Source organism: Notolepis coatsorum, assembly GCF_963971535.1.
Source record: "Notolepis coatsorum genome assembly, chromosome: 13".
NCBI lineage: Eukaryota > Metazoa > Chordata > Actinopteri > Aulopiformes > Paralepididae > Notolepis > Notolepis coatsorum.
In genome coordinates, this window is record NC_140177.1 from 49,095,815 (window position 1) to 49,121,061 (window position 25,247).

The 25,247-nt window shown below is 42.7% G+C and overlaps 1 protein-coding gene across 1 annotated transcript; it reads right to left on the reverse strand.

The window, feature by feature from the left end:
* Positions 1–496: 496 nt before the first annotated feature.
* Positions 497–7,002, reverse strand: higd1a (HIG1 hypoxia inducible domain family, member 1A). Its single transcript, XM_084326880.1, has 4 exons — positions 6,865–7,002; positions 5,949–6,026; positions 4,972–5,106; positions 497–2,248 (listed from the first exon to the last, which is right to left on the reverse strand). The coding sequence occupies exons 2-4, from the start codon at positions 6,019–6,021 to the stop codon at positions 2,175–2,177; spliced, it is 282 nt and encodes a 93-aa protein (XP_084183006.1). The 5' UTR covers positions 6,022–6,026; positions 6,865–7,002; the 3' UTR covers positions 497–2,174.
* Positions 7,003–25,247: the final 18,245 nt, after the last annotated feature.

Genomic DNA, 25,247 nt, shown 5'->3' on the forward strand with positions numbered 1-25,247 from the left:
ATCTCGCGGGACAAGCGCCAGCAAGTCTAGCCATGGATACACTTCTCTTCTTCTTATGGGGTTTTACGGCGGTCGGCCACCACATAGGCGGGCAGATGGCTTACCAAGCCCATCATCTGATTGGGGCATTTACCGCCATCTTCTGGAATCCTTTATCTCCTACAATGTCCGTTTTCCCTTCCCCATCATGAAGTGCAGCTAATGCTGCTCCTCCCTGACTGAGCCCCCCTCTGTGAGGCACTCCTTGCCTCCTATGGGCTGACTCTGGACTTCTTGGATATTCACAATCCCCAATCCCCTTCTCTAACTCTCTAACCACTTCCCCTCATGTCAGACCATCCATGCCCAAGTGTTGCCATGGATACACTTGACTATTATCAGACAGTGCAGTCTGGTATTCATTTCAAACAGCTTACACAAATACATTTGTGAACACAGCAAACGCTCAGAAACCATTCATAACAGACAATAGAAATAGTCAATAGATGGTTCCAGACTCAACAGTTGACATCTTTATTGTTTTCAGATCAAATATAGACCTGTCAAGACTGAGAATTACATATTTTAGAATATAGAGGCCTTGCACAGAATGTTTGTGTAGTTCTCTGTAACCATTGTGTTGTACTGTACGTGGCAATGGAAGAGACAGTGGTCTATGTGTAAACCTAATTTACCACTGCACAGTAATTAGGCATTTTCTTTTGAAAGTGATTACCAGTGGTTATAGGCAGCCATACTGGAAGATAGAGAACACAACCATTCTGTGCAGGGCCTCTATTCAGTGCACACAGCAACATTCAACACTTAAGTTGTGAATTAACTTCACAATACTTGGATTCTGAAGAATTAATGAGTTAGATCAGTTGGTTTAGCTTGTGAAAAAATTGTGAATTCAGTGTACTGAATAATTGGACCCGTGTTTGAAATGACAGCCTTAACATGTCCTTGGATCAAACTGAACTCAAAATCCCCAAAGAAATATTTAAGGTAACTCATAATCAAGAAATGTCAATAAAATCAAATCCATTTCCCAATTACAGAATAAAAGTTTCAACATCATATGTTATAGGCTATAGGCTACTCCAACACCACTTTCATACCAATGGTTTTGGTAGTATGAGAGGTGGCAGGCTCAAAAAAGTGGAAGCTAATAAGATGGCTTCCATGGAATGTTTGTGTAGTTCTCTTTCTTCCAGCATGGCTGCCTGTAACTACTGGTAACCACTTACCAAAAAAAAGATGTCCATGCTGTGGTAGTGGGTAAAACACTGGAAAAGCATGATATTACTGTGACTTGTTTTTTTACAAGATCCAGTAATAAGACACCAAATGATTGTGTTTTTGTTGATATATTGGTATGTTACAGGCACATGTTGGAAGAAAGAGAACTACACACACATTTCATGCAAGGCCTCTATTAGGCCTTCAGTGGGATGCAAATTAGTCACAATTAGGATAAAGTGCAAAGCATTTTTCGTTTGGCAAAAATCCCCTACATTAGTGAATTAAGGAGCAGGCCTATGTTAGAAAAGAGATAAAATAATCCCCCAAAGGGAAAAAAAGGTCTTGGGCAAGAAGAACGAAACTCATAATAAAACAAACAAACAAACAAAGACATGACTTTAGGTCAAATGGCCAATGTTGGTAATGATTGAACTACAGTGTGCTAAATGCTAGTCTTCAATTTTAATTATTAATTATTATATTATTTGATTTTCCCATTTTACCGTCAAAATGACACTCTGGTCAAAGTAAAAGGCTACAAACACATCGAGAGTGTCACATGTCTCCCACAGATATCCGTCAAGTCTCATACATTCACAGCCATCTCAAGCACACAACACGCCTCGATCAAAACTTCACCGACTCTGATCAATTCAGATTATCACGGCTCCTTATAAATATAGGAGTGATACTGTAGCACTCTACCCTCTGATATAACACTTCGAGGCTGTTGTGGGCCTCAGTTAGTTACACGTTTGTACACGTTTAAATGAGGCATTCGATTAACTCCTCCATCACCAATAACTTAAAAACTATTTACAGTTTAGGTGCAATGTATTGTGGGTAGAATGTGTTCATAGAAAAATATGAACATCTGTAAAAATAAAGGTTCTCTATAACACCTTAATATGAGGTAATATTAAGGGACATTAAAAATCACTAGTCCACGTTCATTTGTTTTTCAGGGCTTTCTCAGCTTCTCTGGGCTTCACAATGTAGTCTTTGTACATGGAATAGAGGACACCTGAAAAAGAAATTGACAAAAAAGCAGCAGAGTTACATAAACATCCTTGTAGATATCTCCACAAAATAACATTCAACCCATTTCTTTTACCTCAGAGTTTAAATGTAATTCGCAGAGGTTGATGATAAATGATGATTGCTGTGTTTTTGCCCTAAAAGGGACATGTCACCCATTTTAACAGGGTTCCCACAGACATTGCAAAATGAAATTCAAGGACTTTCAAGTACTTTCCTAAGCATAATTTTTTATTTTAAAAGGGCTTTTAAAATGATCCAATTAACTTTTAAATGCAGTTTTTATAGAAAAAAATCGGATCCAATATGTATGGCTTAAAACCAATGTCCGACGATAAGTTACACTTAAATAAAATAGAAGCAATTTCTTGATTTGACATTTTTATCATGGATGAACAAAACTTTCAATGTGAATGGTTGATTTGAATTTCAAGGACTTTTTAAGCACCTTGTTAAAAATGGGCTGTTTAAGGAATTCCAGGCCTCGACTCTTTGGTAAAAAATCAAGCACTTTAAGCACTTCAAGGACCTTGTGCGAACCCTGTTTTAAGAGTTCACATTATGTTCTTCCTGTGCTCCAGAACAGTTGAGCTATAAACCAAAGAGAGAACCGTCGCATTTGTGATATCACCTCAGCTGGATGTAAAATATGGAGCTGCTCTACAGACAATGAATGAGGCATTGGCCTATGAGTGAGGCCATAATGTCCATGTGAGCTCTCACACACAAATTAGGTTTACTTTTAGCTTCAGGCCTGTTAACAATACTAGAATATGAGGGCGGTCAGGTGGCGTAGCGGAGATTGTGCTCGTCACCAATGCAAGAGGCTGCGGTCTCGACTCCCGGAGAGTCAGCATTGCCTTGGCTCGGGCTGATCGCTATACTAACTCGTTTGGCTGAGTTAGGGGGAGGGGAGCCGTGGGTGGGTCCTGGGCGTTGTGGACAGCGACCCCTACAGTTTGGTCGGGGCGCCTGCTCAGCGAGGGTAGGATGTGGAGAGAGGTACAGTAGTGCGACCTTCCACACGTTACACTCTCCCAGTGAGAATCTGAGCTGCCAGGCTGGCTGCCGGCTGGCTGCACATGCGTCGGAGGAAAGCATGCGACAGTCTCCAGCCTCTCGGACCAACAGTAGGGGGAAGTACGCAACAACCAGGAAGGGGGTTGGGAATTGGCATAACGACTAACAGTGGGATGGGAAAAAAATCGGAAAAAGAAGGATGGGGAAAAAGATTAAAAAAAAAGCAATACTAGAATATAAACCTAATTTTGGTGTGAGAATTCAATTGATATTTTAGGGATTCACAAAGTCAGTAGCCTATTGTCTATATCCCAGTTACATCACAGATTGGAAGGCCGTGGTAATTAGTGATACTGGTGTCATTCTGTGTTCAGGCATCCACTTGCTTACTGCCCCTTTAAACTTATCCTTGCTAAGTTTCAGTTTCACTTCCAGAGAGAATTTTACTTCACGACCAGACTGAACTAGAGAACAGATTACATATTACAACAATGGCAGAGGATTATTTGGATTTAAACACAGTGGAGCTCAGATGATCTGTCCAGAAAAGTATGTTTCTTCTTTTTATTTGATTGTGCCTGTGAGTCCGGCGGGGGAGAATGTTGATGCGTCTGTCGGCGATGCGCGTGTGTTTCTTTCCATTGGTTTCATTTGGTTAACGTTATTGGGCGCACAAGAAAACGAAAGAAAACTGTAATGACCCTGCAGCTGTTCCAATGTAAATGTGCCTCTCCTCCGTGCACTTTCGCCGCTCTGAAGTCTGACTCATTGTGCCCGGCCACATGCGCTGTTCTCGCACGGAACTCACGAGTGCCTGCATGTGGGTGTGTTTGCGCTGTGGGGCGTATTCGTCGCATGGGTGCGCGTACCGCACCGTGACGGCCGTACCGTAAATTCGCGGGACGAATACACATACCGTTACACCCCTATTACATTCCGAGATTATTACAAAAAACAGAACCATCTCCATATCCTTTGGTAATTATTGCTTTGGTCAACAACATTGTCTGTAATCGCAGTGATGCCAGTGAGGCAAACATTCCATTGCCAGCAGCTGGAGAACTAACGGTTGCAGAACTCGAGAACTATTAGGAATGTCTGATCACTAAGTGTGTCTGACTCTTAACCAACAAAACCTGCAAGAACTACAACGTATGTGACATATTATGCCAGTTAGGGTACCATGTGTATACTGCACCTTGTGTATACTGTTTACTCTTACTCATAGTATACTACTGTATATATTCAGATTAAAATTCTTTATTGCCTATACGTAATGTATAATATTACCGATAGGGCACACAGACCCTCATCTGCACCTTTGCTTACACCGTTTATTTTTTGTCATACGTTTCTCAACAGTATAGCCTACATTTAGGCTATGTCTTTCTACAATTACCCTGCCCATACCTGAACCGCCCCTCCCCATGCTGCCCGAATTTACCCAAGGGGATCAATAAAAGAGTATATTATCTTATGTCATTCCGTTTTCTCTGTACACTCAATTTCAAAGATGCAAATCTGGTACAAATTTAACCAAGGTAAGACAGGGGGAGTACAAGGTAAGAGAACAATAAAGCATGCCCAGCTTGTAGAAAAAGGGGATGATGATGATGAAGAAAAGAAGAAGTCAGGAGGAGTGACTATTTGTGTGTCTCTTTGATTGATGAGTGCTGCGAGTGTACATACCAATAGTCATAGCTCCCACCACAAAGCCTTGGGCTCCGACACGCATGTGTATCAGGTGTACTGACATCTTCGTATCTCCACGACTCTTCAATTTATAAAGTCTGTATGCAACAATGGCGACAAAACCAGCCATTCCTGGAATACATTTCAAACACAGACGGGATACATTTAAATCAACCTGACAAGAGGATTAAGAATGAAAACGGAAATCAGTATGATAGATTGTATGTTAAAGGAACATGCCAACCCTGCTCTTCTCCAGAGTCAGACAAGGGGATATATACCAATTTACTCTCTGTACGTTCAGTAGAAAGCTATCCAGCTGCAAGCTAGCCTAGCTTAGCACAAATTAATGGAAGCAGATACAGACCACTAGCATAGCTTAAAATTCTAGGAGAAGTGTTTTGGCCAACAGCTAAGCTATTGGTCCATATCTGCTTCCATTCATTTGCGCTAAGCTAGGCTAGCTTGCAGCCGGATAGCCATCTACTGAACGCACAGAGAGGAAATTGGTATCTATCTTCTTGTCTGACTCTGGAGAAGACGTTCACGAATTTCCCCAAGGGGATCAATAAAGGAATAATATGTTATCGTATTTTATTTACCATCATGTCGACATGCTCCTTTAACTCTCCGACCATGCCAAGGCGCTTATCTAACTTCAACTAAATTAGATGAAATGAGTGTAGCCTTTAAATGTTCTCTTTTGATGATGTAACCATGTACGTCACAAAAGTAACAGTACTGTATACCTGTATGTCATAAATGTCATGATATATATCTGTATGTTGTGTATGTCATAAATGTCATTATGAATTGAAAATGGTGGACCCTGATGTAAACAAGACGAAAGTCTTTCTCTGGTCTTCATCCCCTTAACAATTGTGTGTATTGAGCCGTACTGTATTGTACCCATTCTGCAATATGTTAATAAAGTTTTCAATCAATCAATCAATGAGGGTGCAGGCTGTACTCACCGATTGGAACAAATGGGTTCTCTTTTGCTTTCCGCAGGAACTTGGAATCTTGCTCATCATAATCAGTAGACATTTTGCCTAGAGTAATGTAATGTATGGAGTTAGTACAGGGAATAGTAATCATATTGTCTATCGTTGTCAAAATATAATCACAGGTATACTCTCTGCTGCCTCATATAGCCTAGGCTAGGGCTAGGCTATTCACTGTGGGTGGGATGGTCCAGCTGTATGCACTGTAAAGTCAGACCTATTATGCCTATGGGCTATGGCTATCGATAATCATTATAAACTAACATTGTTAAGTTATAGGCCTACTCCGAACCTAGCTCTATTAAGATTATACATACATGCGAAGTTCAATAGAGCTACTCTGAACCTAGCTATGTAGCTGTGTCACTTTACTTGACATGAACTGACAGGTTAGGGACCAAGGGCACAGGCAGAGACATACCGGTAGGCCTCTATAGACCGGTGGCCGAATAGATTGCAGAAATACGGGAACGTTTTGATTATATTTAAAAGGCTTTGACATTGTAAAACGAAATAAGTGGAGTTTCAAAGCTGTACGCATAATACAAGCCATAGGAACACCCACGATATGGTGTTCTTCCCCCTTCCTACTGTATAAGAACGAATTAAAAACGCATTGCAAGGGGAACAGGTTATTTGTTGAGTTTATGTACACCGGCAACTCTACACAGTGGCCTATAATATAATGGCCTTTCTAGCTTACATTTTTAATGGGAGGTCAAACTAGGAAATCCCTTAGCAGTAGGCTAACACTAGCCCCTTGCAAGGCTTGCATGCATCACAGTCACGAAAGGGGTTAGGCTAACACTAGAGCTGTGATAGAAAGGCTACAGTCAAACGGCGTAAAACTAAAAGAGAATCAGGCAATAGTGGAACATATTCCTACCTTTTTATAACAGCCAAGCTGCCCCAGAAGAAATAGCCGGCTGTGGTTTTACGAAGTCCTGAGCAGATACACTGTATGAGGAAATAATGACTCGCCGTATGGCTCTGTTCTTGTGATGTAACTTTCCCTACAAGTACATGGTATTGTATGACGTCGACAAATCCAATAGTATCCAGCTGCAGAGCCGCAGGGCGGCGCTCTCAGGTCCTCAGGACCGACTCTGAGGACCGCTCAGCAGCGCCACCCACCCAATGGCTGAATTGGAGTATTGCACTGTGCGGGCACAGAATGAATGAATGAATGAAAACTTTATTTAACAGATTGCAGAACGTGTTTAGTCCCTTGTTTGAGCCTGGGTTTAACATGATTTGTTGAGCTTCCTTTGGTGTTGTGGTCGTGGTATTACTATTCACTGACATTTGGGAAGTATTTTGACATGTACAGACTATGACAGCTGTGAGATCCACGCGAGGCCAGAGGATGTATACTGTATGAGTAAATTAACTATACTTTTGCTCACACAATATCTTGAGTGAATGCGTTTATTTATTTCGAACATAAATTGAAAATAAATAATAATAAAAAACAAGTAATAAACAGATTAAAAAACAAACAAGCAGGAGTAGGATGAAGTGTAAACGTATGTATTCCTACCCCCTTGATTGATTGATTGATTGATTGATTGATTGATTGATTGATTGATTGATTGCTTGATTGATTGATTGAAAACTTTATTAACAGATTGCAGAATGGGTACAATACAGTATACGGCTCAATACACACAATTGTTAAGGGGATGCAGACCAGAGAAAGACTTTCGTCTTGTTTACATCAGGGTCCCCCATTTTCAATTCATAATGACATTTATGACATACATGACATACAGATAGACAGTATGCAGTATACCTTCACACTCTATTATCTTATGCAACTCATATTCACTCCACAAACTGAAATATACATACATTGTTGAATGAACAGCCTGTTTCTTGAAGTTAGACTCTCCTCTAAATTGTAACCCCCCTCTCTATAACAGACTTTTTGGATGTTACCCGGGAGTGAATTGTTTCGTGCTTTAAACATGATTTGTGCAGTCTTAAATTCAGCAAGGTCCCAGAGTTTCATGGCATGTGATTTAAAAAATTGTGTGTTTGTGTGTTCCAGATATCCTACCTTATTGATAATCAAATCAAATGTAAGGCCCGACAACACACGTTAATGTCCCCATGGGCCAGGTAACGGTATACTTTTGCTATGCTATACACTACAGTGTGATGTGCATGGGTGTGATGGTAATTAAGGAATGGTGAATATTATGTTTAATGTAAATATGTGTATACTGGATATGAACAGCAGTATTATAGACCTACAGCAGTATTGTACAGCAGTATTGTACAGCCAGCAATATTATACAATACATGACTATTCTATTCTATGCAAGTAGGCTATGTCTAAGCTATTTTACAATATTATACATGAACTATGTGCAATTATGCATAAGACTACATAAGACATACATGTGGGTATGTCAGGTGGTCTTGTGGTCAAAGTTATGTCTGTGGAATCATATATTTATTTTAAAATCTTTTGGACTTTATGGTGTTCTTGTTTTGTTCTTGACTTATTGTGATGTTTCTTCTTGACTTGTTTAAAGAAGACGTGTCCGGCCCATGGGGACATTAACCTGTGTTGTCGGGCCTTACAAATAAATTAGATTTTGATTTGATTATCAATAAGGTAGGATATCTGGAACACACAAACACACTCTTTTTTAAATCACATGCCATGAAACTTGGGGACCAGGCTGAATTTAAGACTGCACAAATCATGTTTAAAGCACGAAACAATTCACTCCCGGGTAACATCCAAAAATTATGTGATAGAGAGGGGGGTTACAATTTAGAGGAGAGTCTAACTTCAAGAAACAGGCTGTTCATTCAATAATGTATAATATATTTCAGTTTGTGGAGTGAATATGATTTGCAAAAGATAATAGTGTGAAGGAATACATACATTTACACTTCATCCTACTCCTGCTTGTTTGTTTTGTAATCTGTTTATTACTTGTTTTTTTATTATTATTTATTTTCAATTTATGTTCGAAATAAATAAACGCATTCATTCAAGATATCTGGCCTCGCGCGGATCTCACAGCTGTGCCCGCACAGTGCAATACTCCAATTCAGCCATTGGCAATTCAGCCATTGGATGGGTGGCGCTGCTGAGCGGTCCTCAGAGCGCCGGTCCTGAGGACATGAGAGCGCCGCTCTGCGGCTCTGCAGCTGCATGCTTCTCGACAAATCTGCCGTTTATAGATCCTGCACGTTTAGCTCTGACAAAAGTTCAAAAAGTAAAATGTAGGTTTGTAAAGATATCAAGATCAATAAAATGAACACAGCCCATTAAACAGGTATAACGGGAACGTTTTTTCAGTTTGGTTAATTGAGAAATGTAGATGTAATTTTCTAATAATAATTTTCTGTTGCACATGCGGTCAAAATAAGGGCATGTAGTCTGAGAAATAATACCAAACATGAATTGCATTGTTTTAAACGTGTCCTTAAATTCAGAAGCTACAGCCAAGTGACATATAATATACTCAAATGTGATAAATAAAACATTATATTAAGAAAACAGGTTTAACTGAATTCTGAAGGATAGTTTTTATCTAGACTAATACACAATTTCCCACAATTCAACTGATAGGGAAGGCGGTGGGAGGCGTGGTGTGATGTAACCGGTTGGCTCATGCAATAGGACTCGGCTCAAGTCATGGCATGATGGTACAGCACGTGCCTAGATCTGCCGGCTCCTTGGAACAGAATGTACATCACATTTTGAATGAGGCTGTGCGCTAAGTATTTGGAACTGATGGCATATCATTGCACTATATCGATTGCTGTAATTCGATTTTGGCCTCGGTTTAAAACTGTAGTGTGTACGTGTGTGTCTGCCTGTGTGTGTGTGTGTGTGTGTGTGTGTGTGTGTGTGTGTATACGTGAGAGAGGGAGAGCAGAGAAAGGGGAATATGGGCATAGCCTCTGTTTGTGTCCTTTAACTTTAATTAGATGCAATAGGGCGGTGTAGTGGTTACGCCATTGCCGTTTTTCGTGTTCCACCCTCTGTCCAACCCAATGTATTTCCCCATTGCCCATTTCTAAATCGTCTCGTTTAACAAATAAAGCATTAACATTTGCATGGTGTACCTTTCTGTGCTTATTCATCCACAATCTATAGCTCAACATGAAAATATTTGCAATTAATCATAAAAAAATAGGGAGGTTTTAGGTATAGTCTGATGTCACATGGTTGTTCCACCCGTATAGGGATTCATCATTGGGAAAATGGATTATCGGCTATTGTAACAATTCTGCGGCATGGAAATTGACAAGCTTCCATCTTTGCACAAAATGAGTTCCCTTCGACCACTAACATTATTGTTTAAGCATTTTTTGTTGAAATAAAGGTAGTTCTAAGGTTTTTAATTTGTCGTAAAAAAATAACTACAGTTACCAGTAGGCAGCCAGCCTGTTGTTCAGTAGGCAGCCTGTTCAATACTGTCGCCTAATCCCTGTCACGGCCAGCTGATACCTAGCTAGCTAACCTTACCTAGCTAAACGTACTAGACGTTAGCAATGTCTACTGTCGTGAACCATTTTAAATCGGGCATGCCATGTAGAGGAGTTTCGGGAACGAGTAAAATGTGCAGGTCCTCTTCTCAGACCTGTGGTTACTGGTTACACTCTATGGAATAGCACTGCACGCATCATGCCCAGTTTTATCTCTGTGAGCTAGCTAGCTACTAACGTTGGGTATTAACATTATGAACTATACACAATATGTACAACGAAACAATGATTTACATTAGTATTTACAGTGATTTAATATGCAGCGAAATAACGTTTTAAATTATAAATACAAATATGCGGTAACGTGGTTGTGGATTTTACAAATAGTGGTTAGCTTTAGAGATAAATGGTTATGATCACCGGAGCACTAGTGTTGGGTGAAACACTAGCCACAGATTCAGGGTCAGTTATTTTCCCATTGTACGTATTGGTAAGCTTATGGAATGTAAGGGAAATCTGATCCTAGGTCTGCGACTACAGCCAGGAGTCTATACGCTGTGGTGACGTCAGTCAGCAGCGCGAAATGGTAGTGTAGTTTCTCAGTGAATGAAAACATAAACATTGTTATTTAGCAACTTTTACGATTAATTGCGAATATTTTCATGTTGAGCTATAGATTGTGGATGAATACGCACAGAAAAGTACACCATGTCAATGTCCATGCTTTATTTGTTTTAAACCAGCCAATTTAGAAATGGGCAATGGGGAAAGACATTAAGTGGAACAGAGGGTGGAACAGGAAAAAACGAAAATGGTGTAGTGGTTACATCATTGCTGTTTCCGGCCGGGCCACCTCGCAAAATTGCAACGTATTTCCCCATTGCCCATTTCTAAATTGGCTAATTTAAAACAAATAAAGCATGGACATTGACATGTTGTACCTTTCTGTGCGTATTCATCCACAATCTATAGCTCAACATGAAAATATTCGCAATTAATCGTAAAAACAAAATCACAGAATTGTATTTCAACCAAAAATGCTTAAACAATAATGTTAGTGATAGAAGGGAACTAATTTTGTGCAAAAATGGAAAGCTTTCCAATGTTCATGAGGCAGAATTGTTACAATAGCCAATAATCCATTTTCCCATTGATAAATCCCTATACGGGTGGACCTCGTGGGCGGTCCAAAGTGACGTACAACTACACCTCCCTATTGGGCGCACAATTTGCAGTCATCTATCCTATTGCTGTGTTGTGTATATTAACCAATCAGTGAGGTCCCAATGGCGATCCAAACGTGAACAAAGGGCTAGTCCCACCATAGCTGTATATAACTAGATGGTGCAAGATGGAGTCTCCAGCGTAGTTCACCGGCGGCCATCTTGTCACAGGCAGCACCCATGAATGTCTATGGTGCATGTACTATTGAAATAATCATAGCTTGCTAAATTTTCAACAGATTTACAAACGGTTTGGTTTATTACAAACGTTATTAGCGTGCTTGGACATGTTGAAATTATTTTCATATGAAAGTCCACTATAAGTATGCAGTATGATAACTACATCTCTGACTTTTATAACAAACCCAAACCGTTTGAAAATCGGTTGAAGATTTAGCAAGCTATGGTTATTTCAATAGTGCACCATAGACATTCATGTTATCAATCAATCAATCAATCAATCATGTTGATGTTATGAGTGGGCGTGCTGCCTGTGGCAAGATGGCCGCCATGTGGCAACGTCGGTCTCCATTGGCCAGCAGCGCGGGTGAGTCATCTAGCCTTTAGAGTCCCACTACCTGCACATACCGCAGACAGTTTATTGTTTATTGTATATAAATACCTGCTTTTTTATTCTGTAAATTGTTGCTTTTTTATTTCTTTATGCTGTGGAGCAAACAGAGAGTAAGAATTCCATTGTACTTGTCGCATAAATCTGAATCTTAAAAATAATTAGTGATGGAGACAACATTTTCTAGTTGATTGACTAAGCTCTTGATAAGGAACTGGGGAATTTGTCGTTTTTAAGCATTAGAGATCCACACTTTTTTTTAGGGGGATGGGAGATCTTTAGGGGGAGATAGCAGGTCAACAGTGTTGAAGTCAGAGGTTCTAGGTAGGATTGTTATTAACTGTCTAACTGTATATATAACTGTTTCCACTAGAGGGCGCTCTAGGCGGAGCTACTCAAGACACCACCAGGTGGCGAGTATAAATAGATATGTTTCCTCCTACTCGATCTCTCTTCCCCCACCTACCTCTCACGAGGAGGACTCATGTGTTACTGCTCTGCCATGTGAATAAATACACCACGCCAGTTAAGGCTCAAGATAGAAACCATGCCTCTTGACCACATTATTGTCGCCCTATAGCCGGATTCTGTCAACAGGTTATGGGCCCAGATCACGCCGGGGGCGAAATAATAAGGGTAGCAAGTTTAGCTAAAGTATAGGCTAGGTTAGCACCGGGAGTACCGCATGGCTAGACGCTAGGCCAACAGGAGCTAAAACTATGGCCACCATCAAAGAGCAACATGAAAGCCAAGAAGTCTCACAGGAGGGTCAAGAAGGTAGCAGCCAAGAGTCCCGAGGAGGCAACACCGGGGGAGATGGAGCATGCTGAGCACAACGGAGGCGAGGGGGAGAACCCCGTCTTAGAAAGTGTGGCGCCTGCTGAACACAACAGAGGCGAGGGGGAGAACCCCGTCTTAGAACGCGTGGCGACCAGAGGGAGGAACAAATGGCCCTCATTCAATGGAAAAGCAGAGGACTACGAGCTCTGGGAAGAGCGCATGCTATGCTGCATGCACGGTGCAGGACTGAAGGAGACGATCCTGGCACCATGGGAGACCTGATGGCGGAAGAGCAAGCCCTGGACGACCAGCGTAACACAGACGTGTACTGTGAGTTAGCGCCGCTGCTCGACGACACCAGCTTGGGGCTGATATTCCGCGAGACTAAAGACAAAGGCAGAGAAAGCCTGGAGGTATTGAGAGAGCATTACATCAGGCGAGGAAGACCCAGAGTCATGGCCCTCTAGTCTACGTAGTACATAGCACTGACGGCCCTGAGGAAGGGGCACACCGAGACTGTGACCGAATACGTCAACAGAGCGGAGCAAATCACGACGCCATTGAGTGCCGGAGAAGCACCAAGCGATGGGCTAATGATGGCGATGATGATGAGAGGACTACCGGAGCTGTACAAACCGTTCACACTCCTGGTAACACACGGTTCAGCGGACATGACGCTGAGACAGTTCAAGGCCAAGCTAAGAAACTTCGAGGCCTCAGAAGATACCCACCCAGCCGCCGGGGAGACGGGAGAGAGGGTGTTGAAGGCCTGAGCGACGGCAACGGAAAGGACCAGGCCCACGACGGAGCTGGCGTGTTGGCGATGCAGAGAGAAAGGCCATCGGAGAGGTAACTGCACGAGGACTGTCTGGTGTGGCTTCTGCAGATCCATGTGGCACGCAAGCAGAGCGTGCATGAAGAAACGCGACCAGGGCGCGCGACATGCGCATGGACAAGATGGCGGCGATGGTCGGCGTGGGACGGATCGAGGCGACGCCTGGAGAGTAGCGGAACGAGAGGGCTTCATCCCCAGGGCGCAGACGGCGTACGTCACCAGGCCAACGCAGCTGCAACAGGCCCAAAGGAAGGGACTGATCGTGAACACAGGTGCGTCGTCCCACGTCATCAATGACAGGAGTCGGTTCAAGAACTTTCCGCCCGGAGAGACACAGCATGGAGCTGGCAGACGGAAAACGCACCTACTGGCTGGCGAAAGAGAGAGAAGACGCACAGGTATGCCTCACGGACAGCGGGGGGCGCCGGCGTACAGTGACGTTAAAGAACGCTCTCTATGTACCATCGTTCCCACAAGGACAATTCTCTGTAATAGCTGCTACTGCGAACGGTGCCAGAGTGTTCTTCATTGAAGGTAAAAATGTTCTTGTAGAGCCCAACGGTACGCAATTTGACATAGAGGTGTATCAGAGAATGTATTACCTGAAAACAGAGTGTAATGACAATGATATGTGTAAAGTAACCGTCAGCCACGATATTCAGACATGGCATGAGATTATGGGTCATTGTAATTACGAGGATTTACTGAAACTGCAAGCAGTGACAGAGGGCATGCACATTGAAGGTGAAAAGCGTAGACCTGATAAAGAATGTGTCGTGTGCATAAAGGGGAAGTTTGCTCAATCGAGAAACAGAAATCCCACAGAAAAAGTGAAGGTACCCCTTGCGTTGGTTAACACAGATCTTGCCGGTCCAGTAAGAAACGAGTCCATAGGAGGCTTTAGATATGTACAGTATTTTACAGACGTGTGCACAGGGGCAGTGTTTGTTTACTTTCTTAAAGCAAAGAGTGACACACTCCAGGCCATGGAAAAATTCCTGGCAGACATAGCCCCTTATGGTAACGTGAGATGTTTGAGGTCCGACAACGGAACCGAATTCACAAACAGATAGTTCCAATCACTGTTGAGGAGGAACAGGATAAGACACGAGACATCATGTTCATATTCCCCACACCAGAACGGAGTGGCAGAGAGAGAATGGCACACTCTTTTCGAGATGGCTAGGTGTAAGCTAGTAGATAGTAACTTACCTAAGAGCCTATGGCACTATGCGGTGCAAGAAGCCGCTTACACCAGAAACAGGTGCTTTAATAAGCACACGGGCACCACCCCGTATACAGCACTGACAGGAAAGAAGTGTAATCTAGCCAGAACGCACCGATTTGGATCAGTGTGTTATGCGTACCTGCAGGACAGAGGAAAGCTCGAGTCCAGATGTGAAAAAAGACTCTTTGTAGGGCATGACAAGGGAAGCCCCGCTTTCCTGGTTTATTATCCCGGTAAAGGGGGAGTGCAGAAACACAGGCTAGTCAAGTTTGTCACAAAGACAACATGTGAGGGCGAGACACAGACAGAGGAGCCAGAGCTGGACTCCAGAGTAAGGTGTGTAGAAACAGAGACACATCAGCCCAGTGTACTTAACACGGTCGTGCAGGCAGACAGTCAGCCACCCCCAGAGGGCGATGACGAGGAGCACCCGAGGGTGACGTCAAGTGCCCCAAGCAGTGGGAGGTATCCCTCAAGGGAACACAGACCCCCAAAGTATCTGACAGACTATGCTCGGAAAGGGAGTGACGAGGAGGACAGTACACCCACCACCGTTGATTACTGCTACAGGGTAGTTAGTGGGGTACCTCAGACCTTTAAAGAGGCCATAGTGTCCCCTGAATCAAGTAAATGGGGGAGAGCAATGGATGAGGAGATGAGGTCCCTAGAGGACAACCACACCTTCACGCTAACCAAGTTACCAGAGGGCAGACAGACAGTGGGAGGAAAATGGGTGTATTCAATCAAGGAGGGTATTGAAGGCCACGATAAGTTCAAAGCGAGGTTTGTAGCTAAGGGTTACAGTCAGAGGGAGGGGATAGACTACGGTGAAACATTCTCCCCCACAGCCAATCTGACCAGTATAAGGGTAGTGGTGCAGAAAGCAGCTGAGGACAATTTAATTCTACATCAGATGGATGTGAAAATCTGCACGCACCCATAGATAGGGAGATATACATGGAACAACCTGAGGGTTACGAAAAGAAAGGGGAGAAGCTAGTGTGTAAGCTGGAAAAATCCATTTACGGCCTGAAACAGTCTGGGCGAAATTGGAACGAGATGCTTCATACATGCCTTATCGAAGATCACTTCCTACAGAACCCAGTAGACCCCTGTGTTTACTCGAGGGAGTCAGAGGAGTCCGGAAAAGTGATCATCGTCATTTGGGTGGATGATTTGATCATAGCCTCAGACAACACCAGAAGCCTAGCACAGGTGAAAGAGATGCTCTCCACCAGATTCAAAATGAAAGACCTTGGGAGGTTAAAGCATTTTCTAGGTATGGACTTTGAACAGTCTGCCAATTGTGTAAAAATATCCCAGAAGAGATATGTGGAAAAGATCCTGAAACGTTTCGACATGCAAGAATGTAGATCAAGGGAAACACCATGTGATCAAAAACTGGACTATCAGGAGGATGCTCAGAAACTGACAGATGTAAAAATGTATAGAGAAGCTGTGGGTAGCCTCATTTATTTAACAACATGTACCCGCCCTGACCTATGTTTTGTAGTGAGTAAACTGTCACAGCATTTCGCTGACCCCACAGAGGAGCATTGGATCACAGCAAAACATGTTTTTCGTTATCTTACAGGTACAGCAGACAGACAACTGTGTTTCAGAAAGAGCAGCGAGGGTCTAGGACTTAAAGCCTACAGTGATGCAGACTGGGCAGCTGACACCACAGATAGAAGGAGTACCACCGGATATTGTGTGAGTTTGAACGCAGACAGCTCACTGGTTTCGTGGAAAACAAAGAAGCAGCCCACCATGGCTTTATCAACTTGTGAAGCCGAATATATGGCTCTAGCTATGACCATACAGGAGTGTATTTATCGGGAACAACTGCTCGAAGGGATGGATACCTATGTACAGGGCCGCCTCAGGGGGTGTGCGAGCAGTGCGGTCGCACAGGGCCTCGCGGGAAGGGGGGCCTCGCAAAAAAAAAAAAAAAAAAAAAAAAAAAAAAATATTTTTTATTAATTTTTTTTATTATTATTATTTTTTTTTTTTTTTTTTTTTTGCGAGGCCCCCCTTCCCGCGAGGCCCTTTTTCATCACAGACCTAAAATCTAGTTTTGCTTATATGCTTATATATTTCACATTAGACACGTTTGTAGAATGTGTCTGACTTGTTCCTGGGTCTGCAGTCCTGCAGCTGCAGACATACTCACTATTGGAGCTCAGCCTCTGGGGTTCTGCAGCAGCATTGGTTTCAACGAAGGGAGTGGTTTTACTTACAGCGTGTGTAGACAGTGTAGTTGCCGGCGTGGCAGCGTGAGTCGGCTGCGTTTGACATTTTCGCGCGTGCAGCTTTTGACTATGCTTAGTTATGCCCAATAGCCAAGACGAAGAAAGAGGTCGGTCATTATCAGTCGGTCGGTCACCAACCAAGGAACGTTGACGAAAGGCCTCTCGCTAGCGGGACAAATGGCCGGAGCCTTTCGGTATAGCCATGTCGGCTAGTAGCTAGCTTAGCTAAATGCTAACTAGCGTTAGCTAACCAGGCGAGGCGAGTGGATGTCTTTTCAAAAGAAGGAGAAGAGAACTTGTGAGCAGATAAATCTGTTAGGCAGCAATACGCCGAAATTACACCGTGGGGCCAAGAAAGTATCCTTCCACGTTGATACTGCGTTATGGTGAGTCAACTTATGATTATGTACCCGCCGTGGATCTGAGTCACCTGACCCTATCTCTCTTTCTCTCTTGGAGCCAAACTGGTCTAGCTAATACTACTAGTAGCTAACTGTGTGAGCTAACTGTTAGCCAGTTAGCTGTTTAGCGTCAGCTGGGAACGTTCGTTTGATGCTATCAGTTAGCCTTGAGAATAGCAGGCCCTTTGACAGAAGATGTAGACAAGGCTCTGGCCAGTGGCCATAGCTTCTTTTTGTCCCGCCAGCGAGAGGCCTTTCGTCAACGTGGAGACCTTGCGGCCTTTCGCCCAGCGTTCATCGTGCAGGTAACTTGGATTAATGAAAATGTCATGATGACATTACCCCACTCTTCCTTCCTTCCCCTCCCGAATGTTTTGTTAATAACGATGTTTTTTTCCAGGCAAAACATATGCTACTTCACAACATTTGGAGATACGACATGTGCTGTGTGTGAATGGTCGTTTGTGTAGCCACGTTGTGTGTGTCACGTGGCCTGGTGTCACAGTACCTGGCTAGCCTATTTAGCTGATGTCGGCCATTGGCTCCTTGCTGCTTTGGTTTCTCTGTTGACCCTCTTCTTGTTGGATTTAAGTGTTGATCTTTGTCCTTTTGAATCTCTCATACATGCTATAGTCTCTCTCTAACACACACACACACATGACAAACACACATGTTCTCTCTCTCTCTCTCTCTCTCTCTTTCTAACACACACAGTCTGCCTATGGCGGCCTTTCTCGATGGCTAGGCTGTGCTCAAGGATCTTCAGTCACAGTGCTCGGGTATTCTGCCACTGTGTACTCTCTGTTTAGGGCCAAATAGCATTTCAATTTCTTTCCAATGTGTCTCTCTCTCTCTCTCTCTCTCTCTGTACACTGTATATTGACTGTAGAACGGGAGCTCTCTCTCGCTCTCTCTTTTGCTATATGTTGACTGTATCATGCCCCGCCTCGGGCAGCGCTATTATTTAAGAATATGTTGACTGTATAAAAAAAAAAAAAAAAAAAAAAAATATATATATATATTATATTATTATAACCCTGTGTGCCGACAGAGATGTAAACATGTCGATATAAAATACCATTTCATCAGATCTGTCATCAGAGAAGAAAGGATGACACTGATGTATTGTCCACTGGTGTGAGAAGTTGGTCTAGAACACAGCCCAATCGCTGAATACACAGGAGAGGAGAATGGAGCGTTTCAAGGGTTTTAATTGCAGACAGCAGTTCAACAGGAATTGGGGGAATAGAACAGGGTTAGTGTTCTTGGGGCTGCAGCTGCGGGCAGAGAGAGCAAGAGGTCCTCTTGCTCTGCATGGAACGTCCAGGCAGGACGGCGCACTGGAACGGGGATCCTGGGGCACAGGAGAAACGGGTTAGAGCAAGGAAATACAAGAGCAGGTTTAGCAGAGCTTCAGGCAGAGACGTCGTACCTAGGTTGTGGTGTTTAACACCACGACGACTTCTGGTCAGCGTCGTGGGGTAGAAGTAGGATCCTCATCAACGGGGGATAGGATACAGCTGTGAGGAGTGAGGTGCCTGACAGCGTGTGAATCAGAGGGATGAGGTGCAGCTGGGTTGGGTGACGGGAAGTGAAGTAATGCTGGCTGTATAAGGGTGAATGGAGGAAGAGAGGATGAGGAGGAGTGCGTGGTAGATGGAGAGGGGGATGAAGAGGAGTGTGTGGTGAACGTGAGGGGAAAAGGAGGGGGAGTACGCTCGTGCTGTGACTATGACAAACGGACGACATGGTAGCAGATGCTATGACGAAACCTGCTTCCAAATTGAAATTGAAGAGATTTGCAGAGGCCATGTTTGGTGTGTAGATATTGACTGCCATATTCTTTTGACGTTTTTGGAGTATATTATTTCCTTTGTAAAATGTCTTTTGAAGAAGTTACCCAGTATGCTAATACAAACCTAAGTGGGAGTGTTGAAGTCAGAGGTTCTAGGTAGGATTGTTATTAACTGTCTAACTGTATATATAACTGTTTCCACTAAAGGGCGCTCTAGGCGCTCTATACCAGGTGGCGAGTATAAATAGATATGTCTCCTCCTACTCGATCTCTTTTCCCCTACCTACCTCTCACGAGGAGGACTCATGTGTTACTGCTCTGCCATGTGAATAAACAAACCATGCCAGTTAAGGCTCAAGATAGAAACCATGCCTCTTGACCACATTATTGTCGCCCTATAGCCGGATTCTGTCAACAAACAGTATATTCCACATTTCTGTGGTATGCATCATCCAAAAGCTGGGAACCTGAAGATTAATTTGAGATGTAGCTGTGTGTTCTTTTTTTTTTGTCATACTGTAATAAACATTGTGTTTGGCACTCATTACAACATTTTATGTTTAGAGTGTGTAAATCAATGGTCCCCAAACATTTTTTATTTTAAGATGGCAGCATCCCCATTGTCTGTGCTGAATGTTTGTTAGTGTTTGAAATTTTTTTGTTTTAGTACTTTTAAACATCCATATTTAGTAAGTAGTAGTTTTCCTTTGATCCTATAATTTTTTCATTCACCGATTTGTGGACTTTTTTTTTGTGTCCTGAAAGGCGCCTTATAAATAAAATGCATTATTATTATTATTATTATTATCATCCAGGAGGGAAAAAGACACTTTGGATAGTAGGGACTGCATCTCTGCTTGTCCTGGCCAGGAAACACTTTGCAACTGTGATCTCCTCTGGCAGTAGTTGGATATTGTAAGGTGTGGCGAGGGGTTGCAGCAATTCCACTGAGAGAAACTGGTCTGAGGCTGGATAACATGCCTGTATGCCTCTCATAAGTTGAACTCATGAGAACCTGCTCTCAAGCTCTTGCAGCATTCTGTCGAGGACTGGATAGAACAGTCTGTCTCAGCTGATCTCCTGAGCTGAGGTCTGAGCTTGTGCCACAAGATGACTCGTCCATCCTTTTCTGCTTCCTCCTTTGGCTGGTAGTATGTTCCTCAATCCCAAGGCCATTACATATGGCCTTTGTCCGGCTGTCATACATGTCCACTGCCATCTCTGAGGTGCGATAACATTTGAGTGTGTCCTGCACTGTGCTTTTAACCTTCCTGCACCCCACACTGCAGACCTTTACCCCCTTGGGACGTTTTCTGTCCCAAAGGGACTTACATGTGATTTTTATATATTTTTCTATGAATATATAATTATATATATTTTTTTTTATCTCTTTATTAACTTCAGTCCTCAACATACATATCAAATATTCATTCATTTTCAGGATTTTAACCCCTTAAATACCAGTTTGTGTGATTGAAGCGTGGCTTATTTTCAAGACAAAAAACACTACGGGTTAATTATTTTCCATCCCATAAATGCTAATTGCTTTTTTTTGGGGTGGGATTATGAGAGCCTGGAGTGTCAAAGATTGGCAAAAAAAAAGTTTGTGTGCATGTGGACATTTGCAGCCATTATGTGAAAACTACTGTACTAGCATTACTAGTACAGTACATTACTGTGTAGTAGCCATTTTCACATAATGGCTGCAAATGACCACATGCACACACATTAATTTCTCAACACATGCATGCACACCACACTAAGACTTCCATAAAACATTCTCAAATCATTTTAGATACAAAAATTTTTGAACGGCATTGCAGGATATAAGCAGTAAACACACAAGCTGTGGCCGCCGGAAATAGATGACGCAATGCGGCCATCTTGAAAGAAATGAGTAATCATGCATATCGTCGCCTTCTTAACACTTTGGATGCCAGCAACGACATAGCTCGTTTTATCAGCCCCCCCGGTGAGTGCCGACGACGACAAATGTTGTTTAATTTTTTTATTAGCGATCTGAATTCATATTTCATCAACCGAGTCTCCCGTTGGTATAGCAGTCCCTCCAGGAGCTCAGATGGGAAAAAGCGCCCCCTATCGTCTATCCCTGTGTAACTGCAGGTCAGTCGATTAGACTGACCTGGGATCTGTAGATCTGTAGAGGTGGAGCCAACTCGCTCCATTGTGCTGGCGAGCCATCTGATCAAGAGGGATCAGGGGCGGTTAGGTGGCCGAGCGGAGATTGCGTTCGTCACCAGCCCCGGAGCTGTGAGCTCGATTCGCCTGTTCGAATCCAGCTCACAGCTCCGGGGTTGTCACCAGCTTGGCTGGCCGTCTGCACTGATACAATTGGCTGTATCAGAGGGTGGGAGAAGCTGGCGGGGTGGGTCCGGGTCGTTGTAAACAGCGACTCCTACAGTTCGGTCGGGGCGCCTGCTAAGCGCGGATTGGACGTGAGGGGGATAGTGTGGTCCTCCCACACGCTACGCCCTCTCAATGAGAATCCGCGCTGCCAGGTGAAAAGAAGCGGTGATTGGCTGGACGTGTGTCGGAGGAAGCACGTGGTAGCCTCCACTCTCCCAGATGATCTGACTGTGGGGGGTAAGTGCGCAGCGATCAGGAAGGGACTGGGAATTGGCATACGACTAACATTGGGATGGGAGAAAATCGGAGGAAAATGGAGGGGGAAAAAGCCCAAAAAAAAAAAAAAAAAAGAGGGATCTGATCGCGAGACGGAAAGCAGCGTGGAATATATATTTACAGCAGCCAATAATCAATCAATAAGCGTGATCGATATTTGGAATGGCGATCAGGAATTGGAATAATCTTTTTGTAGAACATCTGATCTAAGGTAAGGAGTCTATGTTACCAGTCTTGGGGTAATCTGAGCTGCATTCACTGAGATAACAGCGTGTCCTGTGTGTGTGTGTGTGTGTGTGTGCGTGATCTTGATGAAACGAGAGAATAGATTTTTCAGCCCGCGTCTATAGCGTGCATAAGTACACATATACTATCGATAATCTAGCGTTTATTTGAAAACGATTCATAAATAGGCCGACAAATGACAACGTGTCTAGTGTATTCGAGAATATTCCAATAAATGCCGTTTATGGGGGAATCTTTAAATTTTCCGAAAATTTTCTAGAGAACGATAGCTTTTCGAAATGCTATAAAAAGGATATGAACCGATTAAAAAACAATCCGTTTCGACAATGTTGACTGCAAACAAGTCATTGATAAGCGACGGGCAGATTAGACACATAGCCATAATTTAAAACATAGATTAGGCGTTTTTAACGCTAACATTGAAGTGGATGATGGCATTCAACAGGGTAAAAATGTAAACAAGGTCGGCACTGAAACTGTTAAAATAGTCATAATTACTCGTTTTTCAGGAAACATAATAAACTGAACCATATATAGAATATATTATATTTATTAATAATTTCACACAAAAATTGTATGACAATAGAAGACAATTAACATAAAAATAACGATGTCTATCAATTATGTAACATAAAAGGAATAAATGACTTAGGCCAATTTACGAACATGCCGTTGTGACTTGAGCCATTTTAAACCTGACTTAGGCCAAATTACTTCTTGAGTAAGTGACTTGGGCAAAACGTGTCACTTCTTTTATTCCCACTTCTATGACAGACAATGGGGAAGGATAAGCCACACTAGCAGGGCACACAGAGACTCAGGAGACAGAGGGCAGTTTGGCCGTGGTTGGCCCTTTAATTCAATAAAACAAACTCAACAGTTACAACTCAAATCACTTATGAGGGCCGACATTCCACTCTACTGGTTAAAGTTGCTTACTCGTGAGTAGTACGTTCGTTGATAAAGAAAAATACTGTCCACAGCCGCTCCAGTGTAAAACAAAGATATCCAAATGGTTTATTTCTCTTCCACAGCGAAGTCTTTCTTTACAGAAGTGGTCCCAAAGCTATTTTCCTAAATATTCACGTTACTACTACTAAAATCACAGCCGACTCGAGTACTCGACACATGAAAATTCCTCCAGCCGTAAATCAACTTGCCGGTTCTTTCCACAGCAAAACGGTAGGCTTGGCACCTTGGTTGAGAAATGCAGGCTTCAGTCTATGTTGTTTAGTCTATCTGTTATCAAATCAAATCAAATCAAATTTATTTATAGGGCCCGACAACACACATTAATGTCCCCATGGGCCATACAGGTCTTCTTTAAACAAGTCAAGAAGAAAACATAACAATAAGTCAAGAACAGAACAAGAACACCATAAGGTCCAAACATTTTTAGATTAATGCAAATAAAAGAAAGAATGCAAGCACTCCCAGACATACCCCACGCGAAGGTAAGGAAAAACTCATTAAAACCTAACAATAGGGAAAAAAGCTCCACAGGCAGTGTGGAGGAGAGAAACCTTAGAAGGGCCATTCAAGGGGGGATCTCCCTTCTTAGATGTTGGTGATAATAGTGTTGCAGACGGACAGTTGGTAAGCATGCACTCGTGTGTGGTGAAACACAGATGAGTGCATGCAATAGCAACTGTACATTTTGAAAGATTAAAGATAGAGCTAATAGCGATAGCAACTGAACATTTTGAAAGATTAAAGATAGAGTTGATAGCGGATCTATTTGAGGCACAGGGGCGGCGCAAAGAGGGTCACGTCCTCCCCGTCTTAGTCACGGGACATTCAACACTCCGGTCGTTGCTCAGGGACAGCCGGAGACAGGGAGATAGGGGGTGGCGCATGGGGAGGGTCGCGAACTCCCCGACATCATCACGGGACATCCGGCACTCCGGCATGTATACAAAAAAAATATTTAGTCAGTATGAAAATCAAAATGTGATCTGAATAGTGAGATCTTTTTTTTTTCTCTTCTCTTTCTTTTCTTTTTTATTCTTTATCATTATTATTATTATTTCAATTTTTCTTGTTTAACTGTGGATTGTGTTTCTTTTATAATGGTATAAATGATTATTTATGTAAATAAGGTTATACGCCGACCATTAAGAAAATACATGTTAGTTTAGGAATAAGGGGCAGGTAATTATAAGATTTATTCTTCTTCCTGCTCCTTTTGTCCATGGAATGGCTATTTATGATTTTTTAATGAAGAAACTATGATTGTATTATTCCATGTGGCAAATAAAAACTCTGAACTGAACTGAACTGAACTCCGGTCACCACTACGAGACCTCCGGAGACAGGGGGGCACGCAGAGGGGGTCGCAATCTCCCGGCCTTCGTCACGGGACGTCCAACACTCCGGTCAACACTCCAGGACAGCAAGTCATAGGGAGACAGGGAGACGGGACAGGCGTTAGACAGCTCATGAGATTGTAGTAGGCGGACATAGCAATAGCAGTGTTGGGAAAGTTCACTTTCTACATGAACTAGTTCAGTTCACAGTTCACAATTTTTAAAATGAACTACAGTAGTTCAGTTCATAGTTCATAATTCAAAATTTTGAACTAAAGTTCATGGTTTCAAAAATGAACTAATTTAGTTCTTTTTAGTTCTTTTTAGATATATATTTATTTGTATATAGATTTTTCACGTACAGTTACTTACATTACAAAAACACACATTGGGACAATGGAGGGGGGGGGTCCTCCAGTTCATCTCTATGCCATCATCCACACCATAAGCAAGCAAAAACAAAACAAAAAGAAGCAAGCAAAAAGGAAAAGCAAACCATCTCTATACCACATTTGTAAAAATGGAGGCTTATCC

Coding starts and splice junctions, on each gene's coding strand:
- higd1a (XM_084326880.1), bottom strand. CDS start 6,021: ATGTCTACTGATTATGATGAGCAAGATTCCAAGTTCCTGCGGAAAGCA. Junction 5,107..5,948: donor GAACCCATTTGTTCCAATCG/GTGAGTACAGCC, acceptor AATGTATTCCAG/GAATGGCTGGTTTTGTCGCC. Junction 2,249..4,971: donor GGTGGGAGCTATGACTATTG/GTATGTACACTC, acceptor TTTCTTTTTCAG/GTGTCCTCTATTCCATGTAC.